General features: G+C 43.7%; 1 protein-coding gene across 7 annotated transcripts in view; it reads right to left on the reverse strand.

The window, feature by feature from the left end:
* Positions 1–25413, reverse strand: part of LOC131101748 (CUB and sushi domain-containing protein 3) — a 234036-nt gene that overhangs the window by 68369 nt on the left and 140254 nt on the right. For 5 of the 7 annotated variants that reach the window (XR_013627730.1, XM_078792151.1, XM_078792149.1 and 2 more), the window contains 4 exons: positions 23209–23286; positions 16723–16810; positions 15514–15638; positions 4570–4691 (listed from right to left, as the gene is read on the reverse strand). Coding sequence is in view for 6 of the 7 variants with exons in the window: in XM_078792151.1 (XP_078648277.1) it covers positions 4570–4691; positions 15514–15638; positions 16723–16810; positions 23209–23286 (413 nt within the window). In the remaining variant the exon portion in view is untranslated. The remainder of the gene's footprint in view (positions 1–4569; positions 4692–15513; positions 15639–16722; positions 16811–23208; positions 23287–25413) is intronic. The other 2 variants (XM_078792153.1, XM_078792150.1) reach the window with 1 other exon arrangement.

Consider the following 25413-nt stretch of genomic DNA (forward strand, 5'->3'; position numbering starts at 1 on the left):
TGTATATACACATATATATATATATATATATATATATATATATATATATATATGTGTGTGTATGTGTGAATATTAGTGATGTCCCGATCCACATTTTTTGATCCCAATTTGATCCGATTTTTTAAATAGTGTTGCCAACAACAACAACTCACACCCACATTATGATTATGATTATTATTATTATTGTTAGCATTGTTACACCAATTGAACTACCTTACTGGCGCATTGACACAACGAGTAGCTACTAGCTAGCTAGCGACCAGCTTCACCACAGACTTGTCAATTATTTTCTACACAAACAGTATAGCACGTCTACCGCTGCAGAAGTGAAAGCAACGCCCGTTAGTGGCACATTGCTGATGCCACTAAACTGCATCCATAAAAATGACATGCACCGTGGCAACCCGATTCCACAGATAGATTGCAGTCCTGTGGGAGAGACTGATCACAAACTGGAGGTTTTATCAACGGAAGAGGTTTTGTGACGATATCAAGAGGCGGTTACACTTCCTGTCCCTCCCTGAATGCTCCCTACTGAATGTTGGGATTAGGGATCGCTTTGCGACCAAAGCCAAGACATTAAAAGCGGACGGCGAGCGTTGGATGACAGCATAAATATTATAAGGATGGCCAAGAGGAGAAGTTTCACATAAAAGGGAAGCAAAAAGACGTGTTTTTGACCCGCAGCGAGGAGCACAGCGGTGTCCTTTATGATGACGAGCGAGAGGTTGGCATGATGGACGGGCAGCTATAAAGGTCCTTTATGCAACACTCCTGGAGCCACATCAGCACAGTTCACACAGCATTAAACACAGCCGGAACATACTGTAACCACACCGCACCGGGGGGTGGGGACGGTGGGGGGGTTACCATGGCCGCCGTGAAATATAGACTCCAAAGTGTGCACCCCACCCAGTAATTCCTTTTGGCGTAGCACATGTGTACATATTTCTCCTCCCCTCTAATTGGTCGGCGTCCACGCGAGCATCCATCTCCCGCTCCGTCTGTCATCGCCTCCGTGTCTCTCTTTCTAATTGGTTGCCTGCTCTCCATCCATCTACGGCTGCTGGCCAATGAGGCGATAGAATTGGATTCCTGCATGATAAAGCACTTCCTCTGCTTTCGGTGGAGAAAAAAGTAGGTGGCGATGAGACGCTACCTGAAAGGTTACGTTTACGGTACAGCCCTCTCATTTCAGCGAGTATTTTCTCATATCTTCTCAAGATACAAGCTCTGCTATCGTTCCCGCTAGGTGCTCCTCACGCTGATGAAGACGCCGAGCGGCAGGTCTTTTTTCAGCTCAACCTTCCCACTTTTGCTTCTTTTTTGGAAATGATGGAAGCTGAGAGATGAAGAGGTGGTCAAAGTCTGCTATTGTTCCCTGATTAGGTCCTCCATGCTCAGTCTCTTATTAGGATGAACAATGGCAGCTGTTCTTCATCCCGACCTGTCCACTGTTGTTTAGTTGCTGCCAATGATGGAAGCTAAGCAATGAAGAAGTGGTCAAACTCTGCTATTGTTCCCCGATTAGGTCCCCCATGTTCAGTGTGGGCAGTTTTTTTCTTTCATCTCAACCTGTCCGCTTTTGTTTCTTTGCTGCCACCCCCACCCCGCCCCCCCATCGCCCTGAGTGGGGTTAAGCATTAATGGGCTTCTATGGCTCTCTGACGTTATTGCTTCATTTAGTAGGAGCGGAATGAGCCTTTAGAGCCAATTCATTCCCCCTCTTCTCATTTAACCTTGGGGATGGCGGGGCCAGAGAGGCCGTTAGTAATGCCTCTTCTTCTTCCCTCGCTCGCCGCCTTCTCCCTCATTTACTTTTTTCATTGGCTCCCCTCATCTGCGCCGCCGGCCGTCGTGCTCACCTCTGTTTATGATGCATGGCGGACGTGGTGGGTGGGAAGGCGTAGCTTGCAAATGCATCAAGGCTTCGTGGCCGAGATGTGTCAGCCATGGAAGTGCACAGCACTGGCTCCATGTTGAATTCTAAGCTAAGGCCGGAGTGACGCAGGTTCTTTCCCCCCTGGGTGGGTGGTACCGTGATCATGCTATATTCATACCACAGGATACACAGACTGTGTCCATGGCCGGTTCTTGGTGGATTTGTGGTTACAGACATGCTCTCATGAATTCATTGGAACAACTACACGCACGCATCTTATGCTATTTTTTTACGATACCAATAACTTTGGCTTAGCAAGAACGATATGGTACTGATAGCTTGACATGACGACTAGCACATCGCTACTATCAGGAGAAGCAGACAGAGCGGGAGGGGACACATGCCGTGGCCCAGCAAGGTGCACTGTATTGGGGCAAAGCTCCGAGCCGCTGGTGTCCCGCCACAGAGGTTTTTGGCGAACCTTTAGCACTTTTCAAACGCTGGCAATTACCGTGGTGTCATTTAGCAGTATGACATCATAATTCCCTCATATCGGCCAGATAATTATCCTGAAAACCTTATTGTCAATATACAGCATAGCGCCCCATTAGGGAGCATTGGGAGTGTAGTGGTTCACATAGCTGACAAACACTCAAAATACACAAATATATTCCAAAATATGCTTAAGGACCACAGTAGTTCGCCCCCCCCCACAGACTTTACCCGAGAGACTTTGAGTACTTCAAGTCAAATCAAAAAAGTGACTACGATTGTTTCTGAACTTTCAAAAGACGTTCCACTCGGCATAAGTATCCCTTCCATTTGATTGACTGATGCTCGCCGCTGTTAAAAGCTTCCCGGAATCTTCTGTGAATTCTGTCGTCAAAAAGCCCGCGAGGAAGCCGTGACACTTAACTGACGGCAGCCAGCCAGCGAGCCCGTCCGCCGCTGATACAAAATCCATGAGCAATATGTGAGATTTACATACTGAGCTTTTACAGTGCCAATCTTTAATTCATGTGCCAATTCCGTCTAATATGAACACACAATAAAAAGCTTCCCGGGATGTAAAAAATAAATGAAGAAAGGAGGATATTAGCGAGTGAAATTAAAGGATTTGTCACTCACGCCTTATCGGCGTCCGCTTTGAGGGAGGGGGGGATTGTATTAAAATGTCTCCATTTTTACTGTCATTCACTCACTGAAACGTGATGACAGCTGCTGATGAAGCTCTCATCCTCACTCAAGTCCTGCTTTCACGTACAGTAGATGGGGGTCTTCAAACTTGGCTTCGCCATGATTTTCTTAAGCCGGGCTGAATGAAAAGGTTTGGTTTGAAGCGTGAATATTTCCAGAAATGTATGACGGATCATATACTGTTAAACACATTTCGAACCTTTAAAGTCCAATAACTCCGCCATTCGGTTAAAGTGAATATCCGAAGCCCGCTTGCTTAGAAAACTTTGATTTTAAGCCTGAATAGTTCCAGAAATGTATGTTAGATGGTCATCATGAAGTCCAATAACTACACAATTAATGGGCTTTGTCCAAAAACCTGCCTTTGCAGGGACACTAATACTAGCGTGGATATAGTGTGTTTATGATGATGGGGCCGCCATCCCATGCAACACTTTGCTGCACCACACGTCGGTCTTCATATCCGCCATCTCTCTCTTCATGTAATGCGACAGAAGACGTACTGTGCATGTCATTCAGCGAGCTGCCTGGCATGTTTACGACATAACGGGTGACATTAAACTATATGTGCAGCTCCGTGTAGGAGCCCTTTGGAATAACAGAAGGCCTTCAATCTTCTACCACTAAACGGCTGCAAAGAAAAAGGGTCAACATGTGTCAAAAAGCACCTCCACCGTGTTGCCCGTGCTAGTACTTTTCTCCCAAATACACCGCATGGTGGCGCTGTTAGGAAAGCCCATAAGTCCAACTGACTTGAAATGTCTCACACAGCTCTACAAAAACCCTCTGTAACCTTAAAGTGCTTCGCCCAGTTGCCACAGAGGGGGTTGTAGGGCTGCATGCCAAATATCACCAGCAAATTTGGACGTTCTCACCACATTTTCACAACACATTTGTGGGAAAAGACACCATTTTGTGCTTCCAATCTCCATAAGGGCTGCACGGTGGTCGAGTGGTTAGCGCGCAGACCTCAATTCCACCCTCAGCCATCTCTGTGTGGAGTTTGCATGTTCTCCCTGTGCATGCGTGGGTTTTGTCCGGGTAGTCCGGTTTCCTCCCACATTCCCAAAACATGCTAGGTTAATTGGCCACTCCAAATTGTCCATAGGTATGAATGTGAGTGTGAATGGTTGTTTGTCTATATGTGCCCTGTGATTGGCTGGCCACCAGTCCAAGGTGTACCCCGCCTCTCGCCCGAAGACAGCTGGGATAGGCTCCAGTGACCATCGTGAGGATAAGCGGTAGAAAATGAATGAATGAATGGCCATAATGAGGCTGTTTATTGAGAGAAAAGCCAACATTGGTATGGCTGCTTGGAGGCAAAAGGCGAGGAAAACAGACACGCATGCTCATGGCAATACGTATATATTCATTCATTCATTCATTCATTCATTCATGTTTTCATCCCGCAAGATCTTGTGACAGGCGTAGTATTTTAGTATGCTTTGGTTGAAGGACAGCATCTTTTAAGGACGAAGAGGGACACGTACCTTATTCGGGTTTGAAGCAGTGATGATCCAGACGCACTGCGCGTTGCTCTCATACTGAATAGGGAAGTTGGGCGACGCAAAGGTTCCTGACGGTCCTTGAAGGTTACTGCCGCACGTCTTGACTGTGAAATCAGAAGGCATGGAAATGAGCGAAAACAAGCACAATGACAACAAGAGTTCTCATGCTGCAATCCAAGGTGAGGACCGCCATTGCTGCAAAGGGCGGGTCAGGTGGGAGTTATCGATACGGCCAGCCACATGTCCCCGGGCTGTGCTTAATTGGAGGCTATTGGCTGTGAAATACCACAGGATTAGCTGGAGTCGCACTATTGACTGATGGGGACACTCAGCAGCCATTTCCAGCACATCCACGGAAAGTCAAGCGCTAATACACCAGCTAGCTCGGTGACAATTAGGAAGTAAGTGATTAGCTTAGCCTCCGGGCCCAATCATTCCCGTCAATGGATGACATCAGAGCGGCCTGCCGGTTCCGTTTCAAACATTTTTGCTGCAGGTCCTATAAAATAACCCTGGTCTTAGGTCTAGACCAGCAGTGTCCAAAGTGCAGCCCGCAGGCCATTGCGCCCCACGACTGTTTATTAATTGTATTTAAATGAATCATATAGATACAGTATATACAAATATATGAATAAATATTTTTTATTGAAATCAATCTTACAGGAATATGGTGAGTACGGTCAAAATATTTCTGGAAAAAGTTGGTCTCCAGTGAGAAAAAAAGTCATAATTTCATGAGAATAAAATTGGAATATGATATTCATTCATTCATTTTCTACAAGGGTCGCGGGGGTGCTGGAGCCTACCCAGCTGTCTTCGGGCGAGAGGCGGGGTACACCCTGGACTGGTGTCCAGCCAATCACAGGGCACATATAGACAAACAACCATTCCCACTCACATTCATACCTATGGACAATTTGGAGTTGCCAATTAACCTAGCATGTTTTTTGGAATGTGGGAGGAAAACCCGGGGAGAACATGCAAACTCCACACAGAGATGGCCGGGGGTGAAATTGAACCCTGGTCTCCTCACTGTGAGGTCTGTGCGCTAACCACTCGACCTCCGTGCCGCCCTTGGAATATGATATATTTAATATATTTATAATTTAGCAGCATTTTACCTATACTGCACAGCTAAGATTGCATATATCCAGTAGATACGGTATATGCAAATATTCAATTTTTTATTCAAATATTGTTAACAATTCCTTAGCATCGCTACATGTGTTGCTTTACAAAATGTCAATTTAGCGACGTTACATCCTTTCGTTGGCCCTCGCTGGAAGAACTTTGGACACTCCAGGTCCAGACAGGGCACGCCTTGTTTGACCAATGCCAGCACTGTACCAAAACGTCCCGTCTGGACAAAGCTTAAAGCTCATGTGCCGGAAAGGGCAGAGTGCAAATGACACATGCTAGTTGTTAACACACCAAATAAACCCTCATTACGCATCCGAGAAGCCTGCTCGCGCGTCCTTGGGTCGTCCTGCTCCGAGTCGGGAGGTAATTTTCTGCTTGGTTTGAAGCGGCGTTTGTTCCTTAATTAGTTTGTTCAGCGATCTGGGCCTGCCGGAGCGCCGCACGAGTAGCAGGAAACACACAAAACTATACGTCTGCGTCCTCGCTCATGTGAGACACGGCGTACACTCAGAATAAGTCGTACTACATCAATATACACGCATCATGTATTCATGTCAACCCTTCCGAGGCAAAAGAATCGCTGAAAAATGTGCATGCATTTGGGGCAAGTCGGGGAGTGCCCCAATAACTGAGGCAGAGTCGCGCTTAGCTATAGCGCGGTTTTACAAACAATAATGAATGAATGATGGCTGTTTTGTGGTTGGCCTATCAGTAAAAAACAGCATCAGTGATGTTATGAGACTTTCCATAACATTCAATAACTCCTTCTCCTTCTCTCTTTGAAACATTGTATTAAGTTTAGAATAAGTAAATTGAGAGGCTAACTCGTTAGCTGGCTGTGCTAGCATCTGTTAGCAGTCCTGTAGAGGCTAAAATACAATGAAAGTACTTCACCGAGAACTGTAGAAATCAGTTAATGTTTACTATATTGAAAATATGATTTATGCATTACATACATACATCCTCAGCAAAAATGTTGACATTTTTGAAAACCGGAAACCGGAGTCCATCCCATGGGAACCTGACTAAAAATACATACAGTACGATGAAGGTATGCTTTGCTCAAAAGATGAATTCTCCCTGAAATGTGATTTGTGCTGCAAGCAAGTTGAGCTATGCTGACTAAGAAGACAGGATACGGGTTCAAAGGGCCCCCACACAGGCTTGTATTACTAATTGTGTCTGTGAAGTGGACAGGGGACCAGGCGGAGACCCTTTGGAGACGATCTATACCTCCCCCGTGGCTCGTTTTGGTCCTCCGTCACCTCAGCTTCCTCTGGACTGGCCCCTGACTGATTGCTTCTGTAATTCTCAATGCATCTTCCCTTGACCTTCTCTTGTGCTCGCCTCACTGCAATCCATACACCCATTGCCACATGCAGGGGTGTAGTGTGTGTGTGTGTGTGTGTGTGTGTGTGAGACGGTATATCTGCATGTGACAAAGTGTGCATGTATGCACTTTGACAGCTCAATCAGGGCGTCTTGGACAGACAGTCACACTCTCGGCGTGCCAACAGGCGATTGGGCACAGTGTTGCCATAGAGACCGCATGGAGAGAATTATCACCCTGTACAACTTTGTCCATCTAATAGGCTCTTTCTGCTATTTGTACACAAGCTGACTGAGCCTGTTCCTCATAAAACGTGTAGGATTACTGCAGCTTTGTATTCATTACACCCATATTATAGGATTTGTCGCTAGTTTTAAATAAGTCTCACAGGTCCCACAAGAGTGTATTGGAAGTTTACTGGCTGAAATCTAGCCTTGGTGCTGGAATTTACACATTTTAAATGTGCTTTTAGTCAACACGCCATTTTGTGCGACTGTGGCTTGAATGCTAACGAGCTACGTTTGCCCACCACCCCAAGAAACGGTACCTCACATACACACTCTAAGTCTACACCTGTCCACCGTAATAGATACATAGATCACACATCAGTGGAGGAGGACACAAATATTACCAACGCTAGCATAGGTATGCGAGCTGCAGTGCTAACATTACACATTATCTAATGGCAGCATCATGCTAGGTTAGCCTGGTCGCTAAAAAAAAAAAAATGCTTAGACTTAGCTGACATTTGGGTGACGTGTATCAAAGCCTGGTTTATTGTTCAATAAGTCGCAAAAAACATAAAAGTTCCCAAAAGGCATCACGTGACACCTCGATGTCCTGCATGTCAATTTGCCTTCAACCCCAATCGTGACGTCAAACTCGCAAAGCTAGCATGGCACAGTGCTAACATTACAGTCACATTTTCCCAGCATCATGCTAGGTTAGCATATTCACTGAAGAAAAACAAAATGATCAAACTTACAGCTCCGACATCTGTAGCTGATTGACGTCTTCAGGTTTTATTTAAGAAATGTGGTGAAGCCACAAAAAAAACTAAGTTGCCATTAAAAAGTCACTCTAACACAATAACAATGTTGTCCACAATTTAAAATCCCCAGCAGGGAGAGGCAGAAGATTCCCGACTGTCGCCATTTCAAGTTCCACATGGTCTCGGCGAGGGGATCGGCCTTGGAGGTTAGAGGGTCACTCCTCCCCGCCTTAACCCCCGAGGGATGCGCTTTGTATTCAGCTGCAACACAGCAACACCAAGGACACGTGCTAGCGCTTTCTTTTCAGGAAACGTTCAAGGACAGACTCACACCAGCTGGAAAATATTTACTAAAAAATGAATAATAATAATAGGCACGGCGGGCGAGTGGTTAGCACATAGACCTCACAGCTAGGAGACCAGGGTTCAATTTCTGTTCTCCCCGTGCATGCGTGGCTTTTCTCCGGGTACTCCGGTTTCCTCCCCCATTCCAAAAACGTGCTAGGTTAATTGGCCACTCCAAATAGGTGTGAATGTGGATGGGAATGGTTGTTTGTCTATATGTGCCCTGTGATTGGCTGGCCACCAGTCCAGGGTGTAACCCGCATCTCGCCCAAAGACAGCTGGGATAGGCTCCAGCACCCCCCGCGACCCTCGTGAGGAAAAGCGGTAGAAAATGAATGAATAATAATAATTATAATATAATGTAATAATAATGGTTTAGGAAAAGTCATCATCCACGATCCTTATGTGAGACATTTGTGTTGATGTCTTACATAAGGATTGTAGATGACTGGCAGTGTCCTTTAATCAAAGCACTTGATCAAGCCGCAATTATTAGTTGATGGAATTACAGTTAGAGGACATTTTTTAGTTATTTCTAAAGCCCTTATTCAGGGTTTTAATCACTTTGCATCTCATATTAAATAAGTTTTCAACTGCTCAGCTTGTTGACGAACGATGGATAGTTCAAGCGGTCAAGCAGACGTTTGAGAGGCGCTCTGAAAGGCTGCTATGGAAAGTTGAGTCGTGGCGTATTGACAAGCAAAAACAAGCCACATCTTCAGTTCGATTTTTGAAGGGGGGTCCACTTTGTTGATTCAACCAGAGTTAAACAGGACTCAAAACGACAGCAGTGATGTGCCAGAACTTTCTCCTAATTTCTCCTAGTTTAGACCTCCCTCCATCTACGGCAGGGGTCTCAAACTCTGGTGCTTTGGTTCCGATTTTCTACAATAAAAGTGCTGATAAAACATTCCACTGTTCTCAAATATCTTAATTTTTTTTCTGCACAAAATAAGATGAAAAATAAACAAATAAAGAATAAAGAAAATCAATCAATCAGTAATAAATAAAAATAATAATAATAATAATAAAGCAAATAATAAAAACTTAAGAAACCACATATAGTTGGTGGGTAGACAAATTATTTTTTTCAGATTAAAATGAACAAAGCATTATTAGAGCCCTGTAGACATGACAAAACACGACTATAGTCACATTTATACTCTTTTTATTTACAACATATTGCGCAACTGCAGGGTCTTGAGACACATGCTAACTCGCAAACTAGAGATCTAGCGACCTAAACGGTAGCCTCCAAGTTATTTCCTTTAAACTTAAAAAAGCCCAAAACGTACCACTTCCACACAGATAGGGAGGATAACTATTAACAGTTATTTAACCTTTAACATGAACATTAATCAAACGTAATAATTTTTTCTGGGTACATGATACCATACAGCATCCATATCAAACTTGCGCGAGCCGCACTAACATTAAACTTTCATATCAAGACGGGGGCCTCAAACTAGTGTCCTGTGGGCCACATTTGGCCCGCAGGTCGCGTGTTTGAGACCCCTGATCTACGGGAAGCAAGGCTTTTTGGCCGATGTAAGGGACACACTTAAAACAAGTTGACCTCTTCTTTAGTGCTATTGGAATTGACAGAAAAAATCACTCAGCACAATTCTCTCAATTCTTGCGGGGGTCACAAAACCCCCATAACAAACAAAAATGTCCCTTGTTTATGTTTTTGTGTCCAAGTCAGATTAGACTTTGCATCTCCACCTAAAGAAGCTTTTTTGTTGCTGGGCTTGTTGATGAATGAGAAAAAGTTTCAACAAAGTTAAAGCGGTCACTCCGATTGGAGAAATTTGAGGGTGGTGCTCCCAAGCGGGTACTTTTAACAGGCTGCCAATACAAGGAAAGATTGACCAATGGACTCGCAGGATGATTGATGACATCATTAAGCTGGCCAGGCGTCCCAATTGGTCGAGTGTAAAAAAAAAAGAAAAAAAAAAGGGAAGAGTAATTTTCTTTTATACAGCACCAACACTATGAATATGTGCACAGTGAGATGCTTTATTCAAAAGCTGGAGTTTGAAGGAGATTGACTTAACACCCCTGATGTCCTCATCTCGCTCTCGCTAACACAGATTTGGTCGGCTGGATTTGGCCATCTGTCCATTTATCAACATGCCACATGGGCGCCGTCCATGTTTGTGTGACCGTCAGTCTGTCTCCCTCGCCTGAAAGCATCCGCAGAGTGGACGCTTTCACACATTTCTGTTATTACCTATCATTTATATAGCACATCAATGGCGCCCCCTATGTGTGGTGGTGAAACTGCTTTGGAAGACTAAAAGAGCTATGCTAGCCTACAACGCATATATCCTCAAAATGTTATTATCATTACAAGAAGGGTCAATGGGCTGCCGCCATGTTTTCAAATTTGACACACACATGCTTGTCAGCCCACTGAAGGTGTGGACCAAATTTTGTGGCAAATCTGCTAAGCACTTTAAAGTTACAGTGGGTGTAAAAGGGCAGCCTGGGAGTCATTTGCAGACCAAAGCTGTTTATTTTGGCACATTATACACACAACAAAATGGGGGAGGGGGAACGGAAAAAATGCAAAAAATAGCAGTCACAAACAGCGGGAATAAAGTCAAAATATTGCGAGAAAAAAGTATAATAATTAAAAATGAATAAAGTTATTGTAAATAAAGTATTATGTGCAACAAAAAAATTAAAATGGCCGAGTGGTTGGACATTCCGGAGATCGGGGAGACTATCGGGGAGCCTATCCCAGTCAGCTGGTATAGGCTCCAGCAGACAAGAGGCGGGTTCCACCCTGGACTGGTGGCCAGCCAATCACAGGGCACATATTAAAAACCATTCCTACCCACATTCATCCGTATGAACAATTTGGAGTCGAAAAGTCTAGCTACTATAGGAATACACTCATGATATTACAAGAAAAATATCTAAATGTCTAAATATTTGCAAAAGATACACAAAAAAAAACAACAAATGGTAAAAAAAGCCAAAAAAAGTGTCAATTAGGAGCAAAAGTTGATTGTGATAACGCACCTTATTCCTAGCTACCAGTGTGCCACAGTTCATGAGTTAGAGAGTAGTAAAGTATATAGAATAAACATAGTCGTCACTAAAGGCTGGTGGAAACATTATCATAGCACTGTCTCCCTTGGTTTCGGATGGCTCCACAACAATCAACCTTATTATCCAACTCATTATTAGAGACATTACACTTCCTGATTCTGCCCGATTGCCAATTTAGGATCGTTAATGTCTCTTTAGGGATCATCATCATCATCACAAAGGATGATATAATGAGCGATTAAATGCTGTCGTTAAATCTCGGCTGTGATGACTGGATCGGTGTTGCCCTCGAACGAACCCACCAGTGATGACAACAAGATGTGAAAAGTTTTATTAAAATAAAAAAAAAGGTTGAGGTTGAAAGGTTTAAGCTGTGCTATGGAAAACAGGGCGTATGGATTGCATTACTTGGCTACAAACAGCAGAGGCGCTGTTGGGTCCGTCTTAAGCAGTTTGCCACCTAAAAGATGTTAGCATACCTGGCAAGCCTCCTGCTTTCACCAGGAAATTACCACCCTTCTTTCCTGGCGCACAACTTCAAGTAACATGGGTGTAATTGAGCCCCGGTAAGCAGTCAGGTCTTTACGCCGGCAAAAATATATGATATCATAAATCCTGCTGTTTTGTTATTATGATCTTATTTTTTTTCTTATTCATTATGTTATTTAGAATTGTTGTCCATGCTCTATGAAACTATAGCAACACTAAAATGAACAAGGAATCCTACTTCAGGTCTGGAACCCTGAACCAATTCACCATGGTCAATGAAGGACCAACGACTATCAATGACTATTTGATGTCAAGAGGTACCAATGACTATCAATGACTATTTGATGTCAATGAGGGACCATCAATGACTATCAATGACTATTTGATGTCAATGAGGGACCAATGACTATCAATGACTATTTGATGTCAATGAGGGACCATCAATGACTATTAATGATTATTTGATGTCAAGAGGGACCATCAATGACTATCAATGACTATTTGATGACAATGAGGGACCAATGACTATCTGATGTCAATGAGGGACCAACGACTATCAATGACTATTTGATGTCAATGAGGGACCAACAACTATCAATGACTATTTGATGTCAATGACGGACCAATGACTATCTGATGTCAATGACGGACCAATGACTATCAGTGACTATTTGATATCAATGAGGGACCAATGACTATCAATCAATAATTATTTGATGTCAATGAGGGGCCAATGACTATCAATCAATGACTATTTGATGTCAATGAGGGACCAATGACTATCAATAACTATTTGATGTCAATGACAGACCAATGACTATTAATGACTATCAATGACTATTTGATGTCAATGAGGGACCAATGACTATCAATAACTATTTGATATCAATGAGGGACCAATGACTATCAATCAATGACTATTTGATGTCAATGTGGGACCAATGACTATCAATAACTATTTGATGTCAATGACGGACCAATGACTATTAATGACTATCAATGACTATTTGATGTCAATGAGGGACCAATGACTATCAATAACTATTTGATATCAATGAGGGACCAATGACTATCAATAACTATTTGATGTCAATGAGGGACCAATGACTATCAATGACTATCTGATGGTTATTTTCGAAGCAGTTGTGTCAGACGCGGGTCCAACTGCTCACTGCGCTCAGTGACCAAGCCATCATGTGCTTGTCCACCGTAGGAACAACAACACTGTTGGTAGCATGATTAAGTACAAACAGCACGAACACAGGAAATCTCCTTTATCCAACACCTGTTTGTAAATAAATCCCATATCTCAGAGCACGCCGGGGTGACGTGAAGGACAGCGTAACGCCGTTGCATATATACTTTGACAAGAACAAGGCTGAGACTTTATTTGAACCGGAGGCGACGCCAGGATCATTTCCACAGCAAATGCAAACATTGCAAACAAAGCCCCAGAGCTTGAAATGGGATGTTTTGGTGGCAATGGCTTACTTTAAGGAGCATAGTGTGGAATATTGAGAGCGCTCCGCTTGTCACAAAGTAGAACCCTCCCCCTTGGGGTGGAAAGAATTTAATATCCAGTACAGTATTGCTGATACGCCCCGCAAGCAAGCACACTTGTCCAATCAAGGAGTGGAGAGATTACACGGCGATGGGGAACATCAAGAAGCTTTGAAACTACCTCTGCTCCTATTGTACTGCTAAGGTACCTCATTCCTTTTGGCAATTTCTAGCCCAGACCAGCTTAAGTTGGTGCAAACACGACATCGCCATCTGCAAAAAATACTAAATTACCAGGGGAATTGTGGGCGGATTACGCTGTCAGCGCGAGCAGGTAGAGCCGTGGTGGGCTTGGCTGAATGTAAATGTCACATCAGCTCTTCTTACTTGTCACACGAGTAACAGGGATTTTACTTCAAGTCATAGAAGCGCTAGAAGACCACTTTTTCCTCTTTCTTACATGTAGCTCATATTTGACCTTATATTTAACACTAGTGGCAAATACATACATATTTAAGGTTTTTTCTCTCACTTAAATGCATTTGTTTGTGTCAGGAACGTTTCTACTCATGAACCGCTGCACACAAAAGTTTTGACAAATTTGTCAAAACACGGAGCCTTACTGTGCTACAACTGTGCTATTATTTTTCTGACAAATATGGTGGAGCTGTTTTGAAACCCTGTAAGTCGGCTTGTTTAGAAATTTCTCATGCAGCTTCACACGTCACAAAAATGCCTCCTCAAAAAAATCCAACCTCACAATTGCTCCGGTGTTACTTTCTCGTTGTGGCTGAAGACCGCAGATGCGACGCCAGACTCATCGGCGCATGTAAACAGCGTGGAGCAACTGACCATAGCTACGTTCCTCATCAGCGAAGTCCAACCAGAACTGGAAGTGCGGTCCTCTAAGCAATGTTGACGAATCATGTCAGGGATCCTTTAAGTTCCACGTTCCAGACAAGTGCGGCGACTGCTACGATATGCAGGATATATACTGTACGCTCATTCTGGGCTCTGGATCGATCGTCCTCGTCGATGCCGCAGTCCAGCACTGTCACCAAATACAAAGCTCATAAATTGTGTGATCATTGACTGCTTCTCCGATAGCAATTCGGTCCCAAGAACCAGGAAGAAAAGCTAAGGATGAGAAATCGCTTTTAGGTATTTTGCATTTCATCTTTTTTCCCCCGATTTCAACCTCAAAGTTAAACAAGAATTTACCAACGTCCTATTTGCATGGCTGATTGATTATTCGCTTATTGATTAGTTGACTGACCAACTAATCCCTTTCGTGGTCGCACACGGGGATGCACACACAGCCCATGAATTTGGCGGCGTATCATCAAGAGTGTCTCTGCAGCCCAGCAAAGGCGAAGCCCTCCTGACGAGAGCGAGAGACGTTGACAAACGACTTTGGCATTTAACGTGACGGACGCCCTCCGTCTTTGTCTGGCCCCGCTATCAGTATGCAAGTTTGAGTAGGGAAAGCCGCGGTGCCAAAGTGGAGCGCTTAGGCCAAACCGAGTGTCTTGTGAAAGTTTTCTGAGGAGATGAAGAGTTGGATGTCGCTTGTGAGGATCAACACCTGAAGTAAACGGTAGCACCCCTGCCGGTTTGTTAGTAAGCCCCAAACCAGCAGCGATATTGTGTTTTTTTTTCCTTCTTAGCCAAGGACAAAAGGCCAAGGCAACACACTGACTGCTTTGGAGAAAGTCCACATGTGGCGTGGCTTCTCTGGAGTCTGGAGCTTTTGATTGCTCTTTCTCCATCTTGTCACAGTCCAATGGAACCTGAGGATGTCATCGCTCAGAAAGTGCGGGTGAACGCCGGGCTGAAAAAAGTGACTTCATATCTTACAGTATGTCAAAACAATCTCTGAAGTCGCCAGCCGGTCTGATGTCACTCCTGCCCCAAATGAATCCATCCAAATACTCTGATTTATAGTAATGTGTAGTAATGCATATACTTGCATAGTCTCTGTTACACAACAAATCAGCTGCAGCAGTGCAGTACTCGTAGATGCTTGCCGAACAAGACGGAAAAATAAAAACAACAATATATTTGTCCTTACCTTTGCAGACCGGCCTGTGGTCGCTCCAGGCTGCGAATACTTCAGCTACCCTCTGGCAGCTGATGCTTTTGCTGCCCTGGAGGACGTAGTCTTCATCACAGCTGAACTGGACCACGCTGCCAATGCTGCACAACAGAAAGAGAGAAGGTTTGCTCCCGCTGTGCAAACGCAGGCATGCATAATAGATGGTAGATGCTAGTCAATCTGTGGCCATGTCCACACACACAAGAATTCAGACAAAAGAATTCAATTAGGGTCTAGGATAATTATCGCACTGATTTTCATTCTGCCGTTCACTCTGCTCTCTCCCCTGCTGGCACTCCTTTGGTGGTCTTCTACGACCATCTTACCAGGAAGAAATACACAAATTGAGTGGAGTTTGCATGTTCTCCCCGTGCATGCGTGGCTTTTCTCCGGGTACTCCGGTTTCCTCCCCCATTCCAAAAACATGCTAGGTTAATTGGCCACTCCAAATTGTCCATAGGTATGAATGTGAGTGTGAATGGTTGTTTGTCTATATGTGCCCTGTGATTGGCTGGCCACCAGTCCAGGGTGTACCCCGCCTCTCGCCCGAAGACAGCTGGGATAGGCTCCAGCATCCCCCCACCCTAGTGACGATAAGGGGCATAGAAAATGGATGGATGGATTTTTTTGGTTATTTTGAATTGCTTATTTTTTATAGTTAGAGCATATAAAACCTGATAACGACCTTCTAATTATGGGCTTAACATTATTAACGCCCCTCTAGTCACATTCACACTCCTAGTAGCCAATATAGTAGACATAATAAGAGAAAATAAGCCCTTTAAGACATAAATAAATCTGTTTGTGCTGCGGTAAATGTGTTCCAAACTGAGGAAGTGAAATCAGGGGTTAAGGAATTCAGAGTTGAGTCTAAGTCTCAGGGGTATGGCTGAAGCAGTAGCCCGTGTTGTGATGATGATGATAATAATATTATTGGTGTGCCTGTGAATTTTTGCACACTCAAATTTCAAGTTAAATTTTGGCAATTCTAACACATGGATACTGAAACCAATATACTTGGATACTGTGTCAGTCAGTACTTCTTTACAGAGTACTGAGAACACTACCAGTGACCTTGAAGTATAGTAACAGTCACAGCAAAGCAATTCCCAGATAATTATGTTTTTCAAAAATCAATAGCTTTGTTTGAGTGGACTGTGTGAGCAATGCTAGCTGAGGCCGTACCTGAAGTCGTTGCCGTGGCGTTTACCATTCTCCGGCTCTCCCGGGTCCGGGCAGGAGTTTGAGGCCTGTCTCACGCCGCCTTCGTTTACTACAAGAACAAGACGTGGACAGGCATGGACAGGGACAAAGTCAAGAGGGGGCGAGTTTCAAATACAGGAAGGATTGTTTTCCGATGTTTGAGTGTTCATGCACAGCCATGCTGGTGAGAAGGCATGCAAGCAAACAAGCTTTACTTGGGATAAAAAAAAAACATTCAGCAAGACCTTCAAGTTTTGCAAGGAAAACATTTATCGCAGGGACAAAAAAAGACGACACCAGATAGGATATCAGTTCTTTAAAAACAACACAGCGTCTTTTGACAGCCACCTCAAAGGGAAAAGGAGCGCTTTAACAGTGACAACACAACAAACGCACATCCGACACCACACACGCCACCTGTGTCACCCTCTGACGCCGCTAACGTTTTTTTTCCTCTCAACGTCTTTGCCTTGTCTCGTTTGCGTCATTGTCTCGGCCTGCCTTCACTGCAGCTAACCTTGCAGCTACAAGACGGAGTTTGCGTTCTTCGCTTTTTCACTAGCGTTTGTAGAAGTCGCTGATGGCTTTGTTTGACGGATCTTCAAGGAAGCGGTTCTGGAGGCGTGACTTTAAACCCGTTTAGAGCATTTCTCCAACACGGAGGTGCGTTCACACTGGTCACAGGTCTGGTTACAAGGGTCTGCTTTGTTTGTTTGCGTTTCTTTAAGTGTATACGATCACCAATCTGGTCTGAAACAAACAAGCAGGCCGCTTGAGAGTAGAATCCCGATTCAAACGGTAGGAAGCGAAGCGGCGCCTGATCGCAGTGCAACAACATGCATGTTGTTCTGACTCGAACACAACACTGTTGGCAGTCTAGCAGTCGAACAATAATCAGTATCATACAGTACATATGCAGGTATGCAGGAGCCTATCCCAGCCGGCCTGGTCGGCAGTCAATGGCAGGGCACATATGAGCATTCACACTCATATTCACACCTATATACATACCAACCTACCAACTTCACCTCCAATCAGCCCAACAGGCTTTTATTCACATTTCCTCCACTTGCTCTCGCTCTGGTTTTTAGAAGTTTGAAGAAAAAAGTTGGAAGAAAAACGGCTGCTAGCTTTGCTTTGACGAACCTCGAGTGAAGTCGCTCCAGAGGCTTCCGACGCTACCTTCAGAACAATCAGGATTCCGCGGTGGTATAACCATGACTTATTCATCAATGATTGCAGCGAATTTAGCGCCTCATTAGGTATGAAGCACTGGCGTTTTTAACGCTATCACACTGAGATTAAGTTATTTGTATAATCCCAAAGTTCCCAGCAGTGGGTGCAAAATTAGGGCAGCATCTTCTACCTCCTAATATTTGCAGAACGTTCCTGAAGGGAGAACGCGTGTCAGCGTACTACTGCAAAGACAACAACACGCCATGGGGTACGTCCTTATTCACGCCGCTTGAAAACACGCTGTGTACTTTAAGCTTTCATTCCCGCCTTTTGATGCCGAGAACAATATTCTCCACACGGACTACTTTTGTTGAATTATTAAAGCTGTTGTGTTGACTTTTTTTCTTTGCAGGGAAGCTGTACCTGTTGCCGTTGACACCATTTGTGATATGCTGGCGTACATGTAACCTCCTCAAACTTTTACCATCGTTGAATTACAGATAAGAAGTAAGTAAGACGTTTGGCTTGATTGGCGGCCATGTTTTTTGATCAATCTTGCTCATACAGTAAAGTCTCGTTATATCGATATCGGTTATAACGAATTACATACACACCTATTCCAACGAAGACACAAGCGTACAAATACATGTATTTAATTGTGTTGTATTCAGATATCTTTTTATCGCTTGCAATAATCACTGTTTTTCATATGTACATGCTGGCGTTCGTGGTTTCTCTCGTGTGTATAGATTCTATACACACGAGAAAAAACCACGAATGCAGTTGGTTCTTCTGTTGCAGGCATGTGTTTGGCCAGCTATGTGGGGCGGGCTGAGCATGACCTGTGAACCAGGAAGTGCGGGAATCGGTGTGTGTGCTGTGCTCTGGTGGTGGAAGTGTGAAAAATAAAGTTGACTGGAAGCAGCCGTTCGCCGTGTTCTTTTTTGGTATTGAAATCCTTAAGCAAAGATTGATTTAAGCTGCTCGACATTGTTCTATACCAGGGATGGCAAACTTTTTGACTTGCGGGCCGCATTGATATGATAAAATTTACAGGGGGGGGGGGGGGCAGACTATATATTTTACACGTAACAGTCCACCTGGTACTATTGTATCTGTAAAATTGTCATGCAATCTGCTATTATTATTTATTATTTTATATTTATATTTAAATATTTTAAAAATAATAAATTATTAGAATAATTACAATACAATTAAAATAATAATTATTATATTATTATTATGTAAAATATAATAACAATAATATTATATATAATTAATATAATAATTAGTATCAATATAATAATTATAATAATCATAATAGTTCTAATAATAATTATAATAATCTAATAATAATCTAATAATAATAATAATAATAATTATTATTATTATTATTATTATTATTATGTGCTTGTGTCCCTTTTTTCAGGAGCACTTTGTAAACAACAGACCACCGAAATTGATAAAACCATCAAAAGGTTGGCTCAGGCCATGATGCCAGGTTGTATGTTGAGTTTAAATGAAATACTTTGGAAAGATTGGGCGGGCCGTATTCAAACACTTGGCGGGCCGGATGTGGCCCCCGGGCCGTAGTTTGCCCACCCCTGTTCTATACTATAGAACAATGTCGAGTGCATTATTGCCCACTTTTAATGCAGTTCGGCGCAGGATCGGATATATCGACAGTCCGGTTATATGGATATTTTTTCCGACTCCCGACAATATCGATATAACGAGACTTTACTGTATTTAACACACACACACGTGCTTGTCATATTCGACCAACCGCCCTAAAGTTACAGTTCTAAAACTTTGAAGTCAATCTCACTGATGGGTGTCAAACTTTTTAATAATGGTGCCGCCGTGCGGTGGAGGCTGCTACAAATGTAGCTCGTCAAAGCAGATATGCGGTCACATGGGTGTATCGTTCACACCCCCCACTAATAACAGGCCGTATTCTATCACCAATGAAAGACCATGATAGAGTGAAGCTGGGAAATTCAAAGCGTAAAGTGGCGAGGGATTCCTGTACGGAGCGCAGGTGCGCCTAACGTTGTGGACGAAGAACAGACGTTTGACAGCAGATGTGCAGCGAGTCCACGTTAATCAGTGTGCTTGTCATTGGTTCAGATGTTAATCTTCCTCTTTTCTGACTGGTTTGGCAAGCCAACCGAGCACAAAACACAATCATACACGCGTGTCCGTCTCCTATTCCTTCATCCGCCATATCTGGTTGGGACGTCTTTGTTGTTTGCGGCCCCTCTGCTGCGCCTTTAAATAGTCCAGATGGTCAAATTAGCCGCTCCAGCAAAGCAACAAACTATCCGGTCCAAACAATACGCGTACACACAAGCCAGCAGCCACCACCTGCTACTGTATATACAACACACCGACACGCCGGCGAGCTTGTCCACGCCGTGGGCGTGGCCGGGAGCTAATAGGAATCAATGGATGCTATGAATGAACTCGACAAGTCAAAACAAATAGTCTTGGCTCTTCATTGGAATGCTGATGATAAAAATGTCAAGAAAAGTAGTTATGATATGAAGCACGTACGAGGAAACTTAGCGGGCTCGTTGCCATGGCGACGCACACCACAGCTGATTGGAATGTCATCGGCCTGGCAGGTAATTAGTCAAATGGGAGCTGAAAACCTCAAGCATTTCAAAAAGGGTCTCAAAATGGACACACAGGACAGCCCTGCCTGACAGAAAAACTGCTAATCTAAAAATCCTAGTTTTCATACTGTAAACCACAGCTCTCTAAACTTTTACCATTTTTTGTAAAAAGTCTAAAGTAAATAATATTCATGCATATGTTTCAAGATAAAACCTTCTCCGTCACTCAAATACAAATATAAGGCATCGAAAGAGGTTGATGTATTCTCCACTTGTCACTAGGTGTCACTGTAGCGTTTGGTGAGACGCCAAGCACCGGACTCGAACAACAGTCTTTTATTTTATTATTTATCCTTGCTAAAAACCCAGGCTACCGCTGTGGCTGTAATCCATGCCTTGCTAAAACTCAACGCTGAACCCCTGACACCACTTCCTGTTCGCCGCTCACCTTGCTCCCCTAGGGAAGGCTTTTACAGCAGCACACACACACAAGCAGGAGTCTTATTTACATCTCATATTATGTCTACTATGTACGAGTGTAAAGGTGCTATAGGGGTGTTATCCCATGTCTAGAGGGCTCTAATAATGCTACAAAACGTATTGAAAATAATTCTTTGATTTCCTTGAAGTAGGAATCCTACTTTGTGGGGTCTGGAACCAGTGAACCCCCATAAAGGAGGAATTGCTGTATAGCGTATGTATAATATTATGTATAAGTTATTTCATTATAGCACTATGAAGCCGAGCGCTGTGACTTCCCCTCACTGGTTTGACAGGTGGTCGGAATCCAATTAAGAGGAAGAAAACACGGGTGCACGTGGTGCATGCATGTATTCATGCGTGTGGAAAGTGTCCTTGGAAGTGTGCAAGCTTCCAGAGTGCATGTCTGACCGTGGGAATTGCACTAAAATGTGCAAATTGCGTGGCCGGATATCAGCGCTGTATGGAATACCCAGGTCGTGGGAGTGCAAGCGCTTCTTCGGAGGAGCGGAAAAAGAAATAGTGTGTGAAATAGCCGCTAAAATATGTGCAATTAAAGTGGCCGCTGACGGCTTGAATGAGTGAAAGCTCGCTAACACACACACAAAAAAAAAGATAGCGCCCCTTTCCTCTTAGCCGCCTTTTAAGCATCCGAGTGGCTTTTTACCCAATGAAACCATATCAGCGCCATTTTCACTTTAGCCACGACGGTCAAATGGTTTGTGAACCATTAGCGCCCCGCGACGTGACCATTGTGGCCCGTGAATAATTCCACCAGGGGTTTCATTAAAGCCAGAAGCCAGCTTAGAGCGGCAAGGCAAAGCTTTAAAGCTACAGCAGCTTAGCGTTGCCACCTGAACTTGCCAAAATCGTCTTTTCTAAGAATTGTGTATTGTTTCCATTACAAATCCTACTAAAGTATGCTAAAGTAAAGCCAGTGTCTGCTATAGTAGAATATATTAGTACATGGTTTGTTTTCAGAACTATCACAACCCAAACTGAAAACGTGAAAAAAGAACAGTAGTTAAAACTACCAAGTGGATTTTTTTGTGTTAAATATGAAAGTCGTTTATTCATCCTATATACACTGAATTAAATGTATTTTTTTATTTCAAATACTTTATTTGATATAGAAAGTGGCAGCAGGGGGCGCACAGCGGCATGGACAACCAAAAAAGCACTGATGGAGCTCATCACAGCAAGCAATGACAACATGCCAAAATACACAATACGTCAGACAAACAAAAATACATTGAAAGGCCCCTTATTATGCTCATTTTATTATCAAATCAGTCTGACAAAAGTGTTTTGTCCAAACATGTTGGAATTTAGGCTGCTTTTGGGTGTAAGTACTAGTGGGTGTGTTGGTAGCCTTAATGCTAATGAGACGTGTTTATCTCTGATAGTTTGTGTCTCTAAGAAGCTCCATTGTGCTTGTCATCGCTTTTTGCATCCCAAAATAAATGACATGCAACAAGGTAACATTAAGAAGGAGGACACAAATGTTAGCAACACTAGCATAGCTGCTATGTGGCGCCACAGTGGTGACATATTTCTACAGAAACATCATGCTAGGTTAGCTTACTGGTGAAGAAAATCAAAATGATCAAAATGGAGCAAAGGTCACTATACTAGGGGTGTTATTTCATATCTACAGGGCTCTATTGTATGTAGGAAGTCATAACCACGCTTTCTATGCTCCATTAACTAACATTGAGTCCTACATTGAGGAAATGAATTCAACATGGTCGGGTCTGGGACCAATTACCCACGATAAAGATGCGAGCGTACTTTAAGATGTCCATGAGGAATTAAACCTTTTCTTCATGACGTCATGAAAAGCCACAACGTGAAAACCGAGCGTTTGAGTCCCTCTTGTCCCCAAAGGGAGCAAAGAAGTGACGGAGACGCTAGGTTTTCACGTTGGTGAACATAAACAAGCTCTACGGACATATTGCCATTAGAAAGCCTTTAAAACGTCCTTTTTGCATAACAGGGGACCTTTGACATGATAAAATGGTTTTGCAAGGGGGGGGTTGCATGTTGTCCACATAAATTGGATGGGTCTGTGGCACAAAGGCAGTGAAAAGAGACATTTTTAAGAGACAAAAGCAGGCAAATGAAAGCAAGAAGAAGCAAGGCCATCATCACACGTTATTTCATTAGCCACAGTGACATGAAATCATGAACTCACAGATTGAAAACTTGCTGCTGGAGTCTTTGCCAGGGAACAATTTAACGCCCCGCGACTTAAAATCTACCGATCGCTTCACTGCAGAGGAGAACAAAACAGAGAGAAGAAGAAATAAATCACAACAGGCTGGATAAAAGGGCGAGAATCCTACTAAACCAGAATAAGGATGGAATGGAAAAGGTGTGTGTGTGTGGGGGGGGTGTTCTTCTGGCTGGCGACGCTGAGGGAGGGAAGAGGAAGCAACGTAAAAAGCAGGGCAAAACACTTTTTCATCCAAGCGAACCCGCCAAGGACACCAAGACAAAAGATGGACGTGGAGCGCTTCCCACTACAACCTGAGTGGAGCGACACAAAAGCAGCCTGGATGAAGCGGTGATCTCAATCCCAGTCCTCGCCGTTAAACAAACAACGAAAGCTGATGAAACGCTGAAAAATGGGCCTCATTAATGGGGCCGACAGGCGTCACTTCAATAACGACCCGGCTAATTTATGGAGTGGCGACAAAGAGCAGATGTCTTAATGGGCTGACATTATTGCACCGCATTCAAGGAGGGCCAACATACATGGGCACTTTAGTGCTATTTCATCACACGGATAATTTTCATATGGAAAACACTTGGGGGACATTCGGGGTCACCAGCCTGAAGGGGTCCGATCACATGTCAATCACACCTGACACACAACCCGCTAATCATCTCCTTTAGCATGCGCTAGGATGCTCTAGTACCCACAGAACGCAGGATACGGGATGACATGAAGGGTCCACAATAAAACTAAAAAAAGGTAAAAATGCTCTTCTAATCAATAATAACATTTAAAACAAAAGCTTTGTGTGAATTTAATGTGTTGCAAGTTTTATTTGTCAGTTTTTGAAGATAATTACTCCAAATTTAACTACATGATGAACATACAAATTGGCTCCCTGCTAATGCTAATGCTAATGCTAATGCTATTTAAATGGAAAGATCCAACAAGCCAATGACGCATCTGACACGGTGAGACATTATCTTGACTTACGAAAAGAACGCACAAGAATAAATATGCTAGCGCCACGCATTCATCAGCAGCTGTGATTTGTATCGACTGCTAAAAGAAGCGAAGCCGCGTCTGGCCGAGTGGGTGAGTACCGCGCTATATGAGGCGCTGGTTAGCATGCGTGTTAAAAGCAGCGTGAATATGCATCAAAGCTAAGCGTCCCCGTGGTGATGCAGCGCTAACGGCAGATGGGAGGCCAGCTGCACTCATCACCTTACTTGCTTTTTTAAAGAACTGGAGCAAAAGTCTCTGAGAAGAACAGACGTGTTTCCGTATTTGCAAAGAAGCGGGTCTAATATTAGCGGAGTGCTTTTTAAGAAAAAATGGAGGTGATTTTTTTTTCTTATTAATAGAAGCAGACACCCAGGGGCGAAAACTAGGATCTTTTTATTTTTAGCTAAACTCACATTTTAATACCATTGAGCTTTTTGTAACCAGTGGAGTGGGGGTTGGGGGGGGGGGGTATTCCAGCAGACACACTAAGACACATTAAGACACACTAAGATGATGTGGGACGGTCTTGGTTCTACATTCTGGATAGGCAGACCGGGGTGGTGGCGCCCCTTTTCTAAAAGAATGGGGACCAGAGGGTGTGTTCTATCCAGAGGGGGATCACACTCCTCGGGAAAAGTCTCCAGAGTTCTGGAGAGGAGGGTAAGACCATTCAGCTCCTCAGCTACTGGAGGAGCAATGTGGTTTTTGTTATGGAACACTGGACCAGTTCTCCACCCTTGCAAGGTTACTGCGGGACAGCAGGAGTGGACCTAACTGGTCCACATGTGGACTTGCAAAAGCCATACGATTGTACCCCTTGCGGTGTCTGGTGCCATTTGTCCTTCTAGAATCGGAGTAGGTTCAAGCCTGATCCCCGTCAATGGCCTCTGCCAAGGCTGCCCTTCTCCTAATTCCAAGCCCAGCCAAGGAGTTTGGGGTTTAAGGATCTCGTCTCTATTTGCTGATGGTGTGGCCTCATAAAGATGTGACCTTCATGGTTTATTTGGAATGTTTGCAGCTTAGTATGAAACACCTGGAATGAGACTCTGCAACTCCAAATCTCAGCTGGGAAAAGGAGGATTGCAGCCTTTAGGTTGGCAGTGGTTATGTCCTTGGTGGAGGTATTGGAGGACCCAGGGTCTTCATGAGTGAGGGAAGGCTGGAGCGTGAGATCAA

The sequence above is a fragment of the Doryrhamphus excisus genome, linkage group LG7 (assembly GCF_037039965.1).
Source record: "Doryrhamphus excisus strain RoL-2023G ecotype Guam linkage group LG7, RoL_Dexc_Guam_v1.1, whole genome shotgun sequence".
NCBI lineage: Eukaryota > Metazoa > Chordata > Actinopteri > Syngnathiformes > Syngnathidae > Doryrhamphus > Doryrhamphus excisus.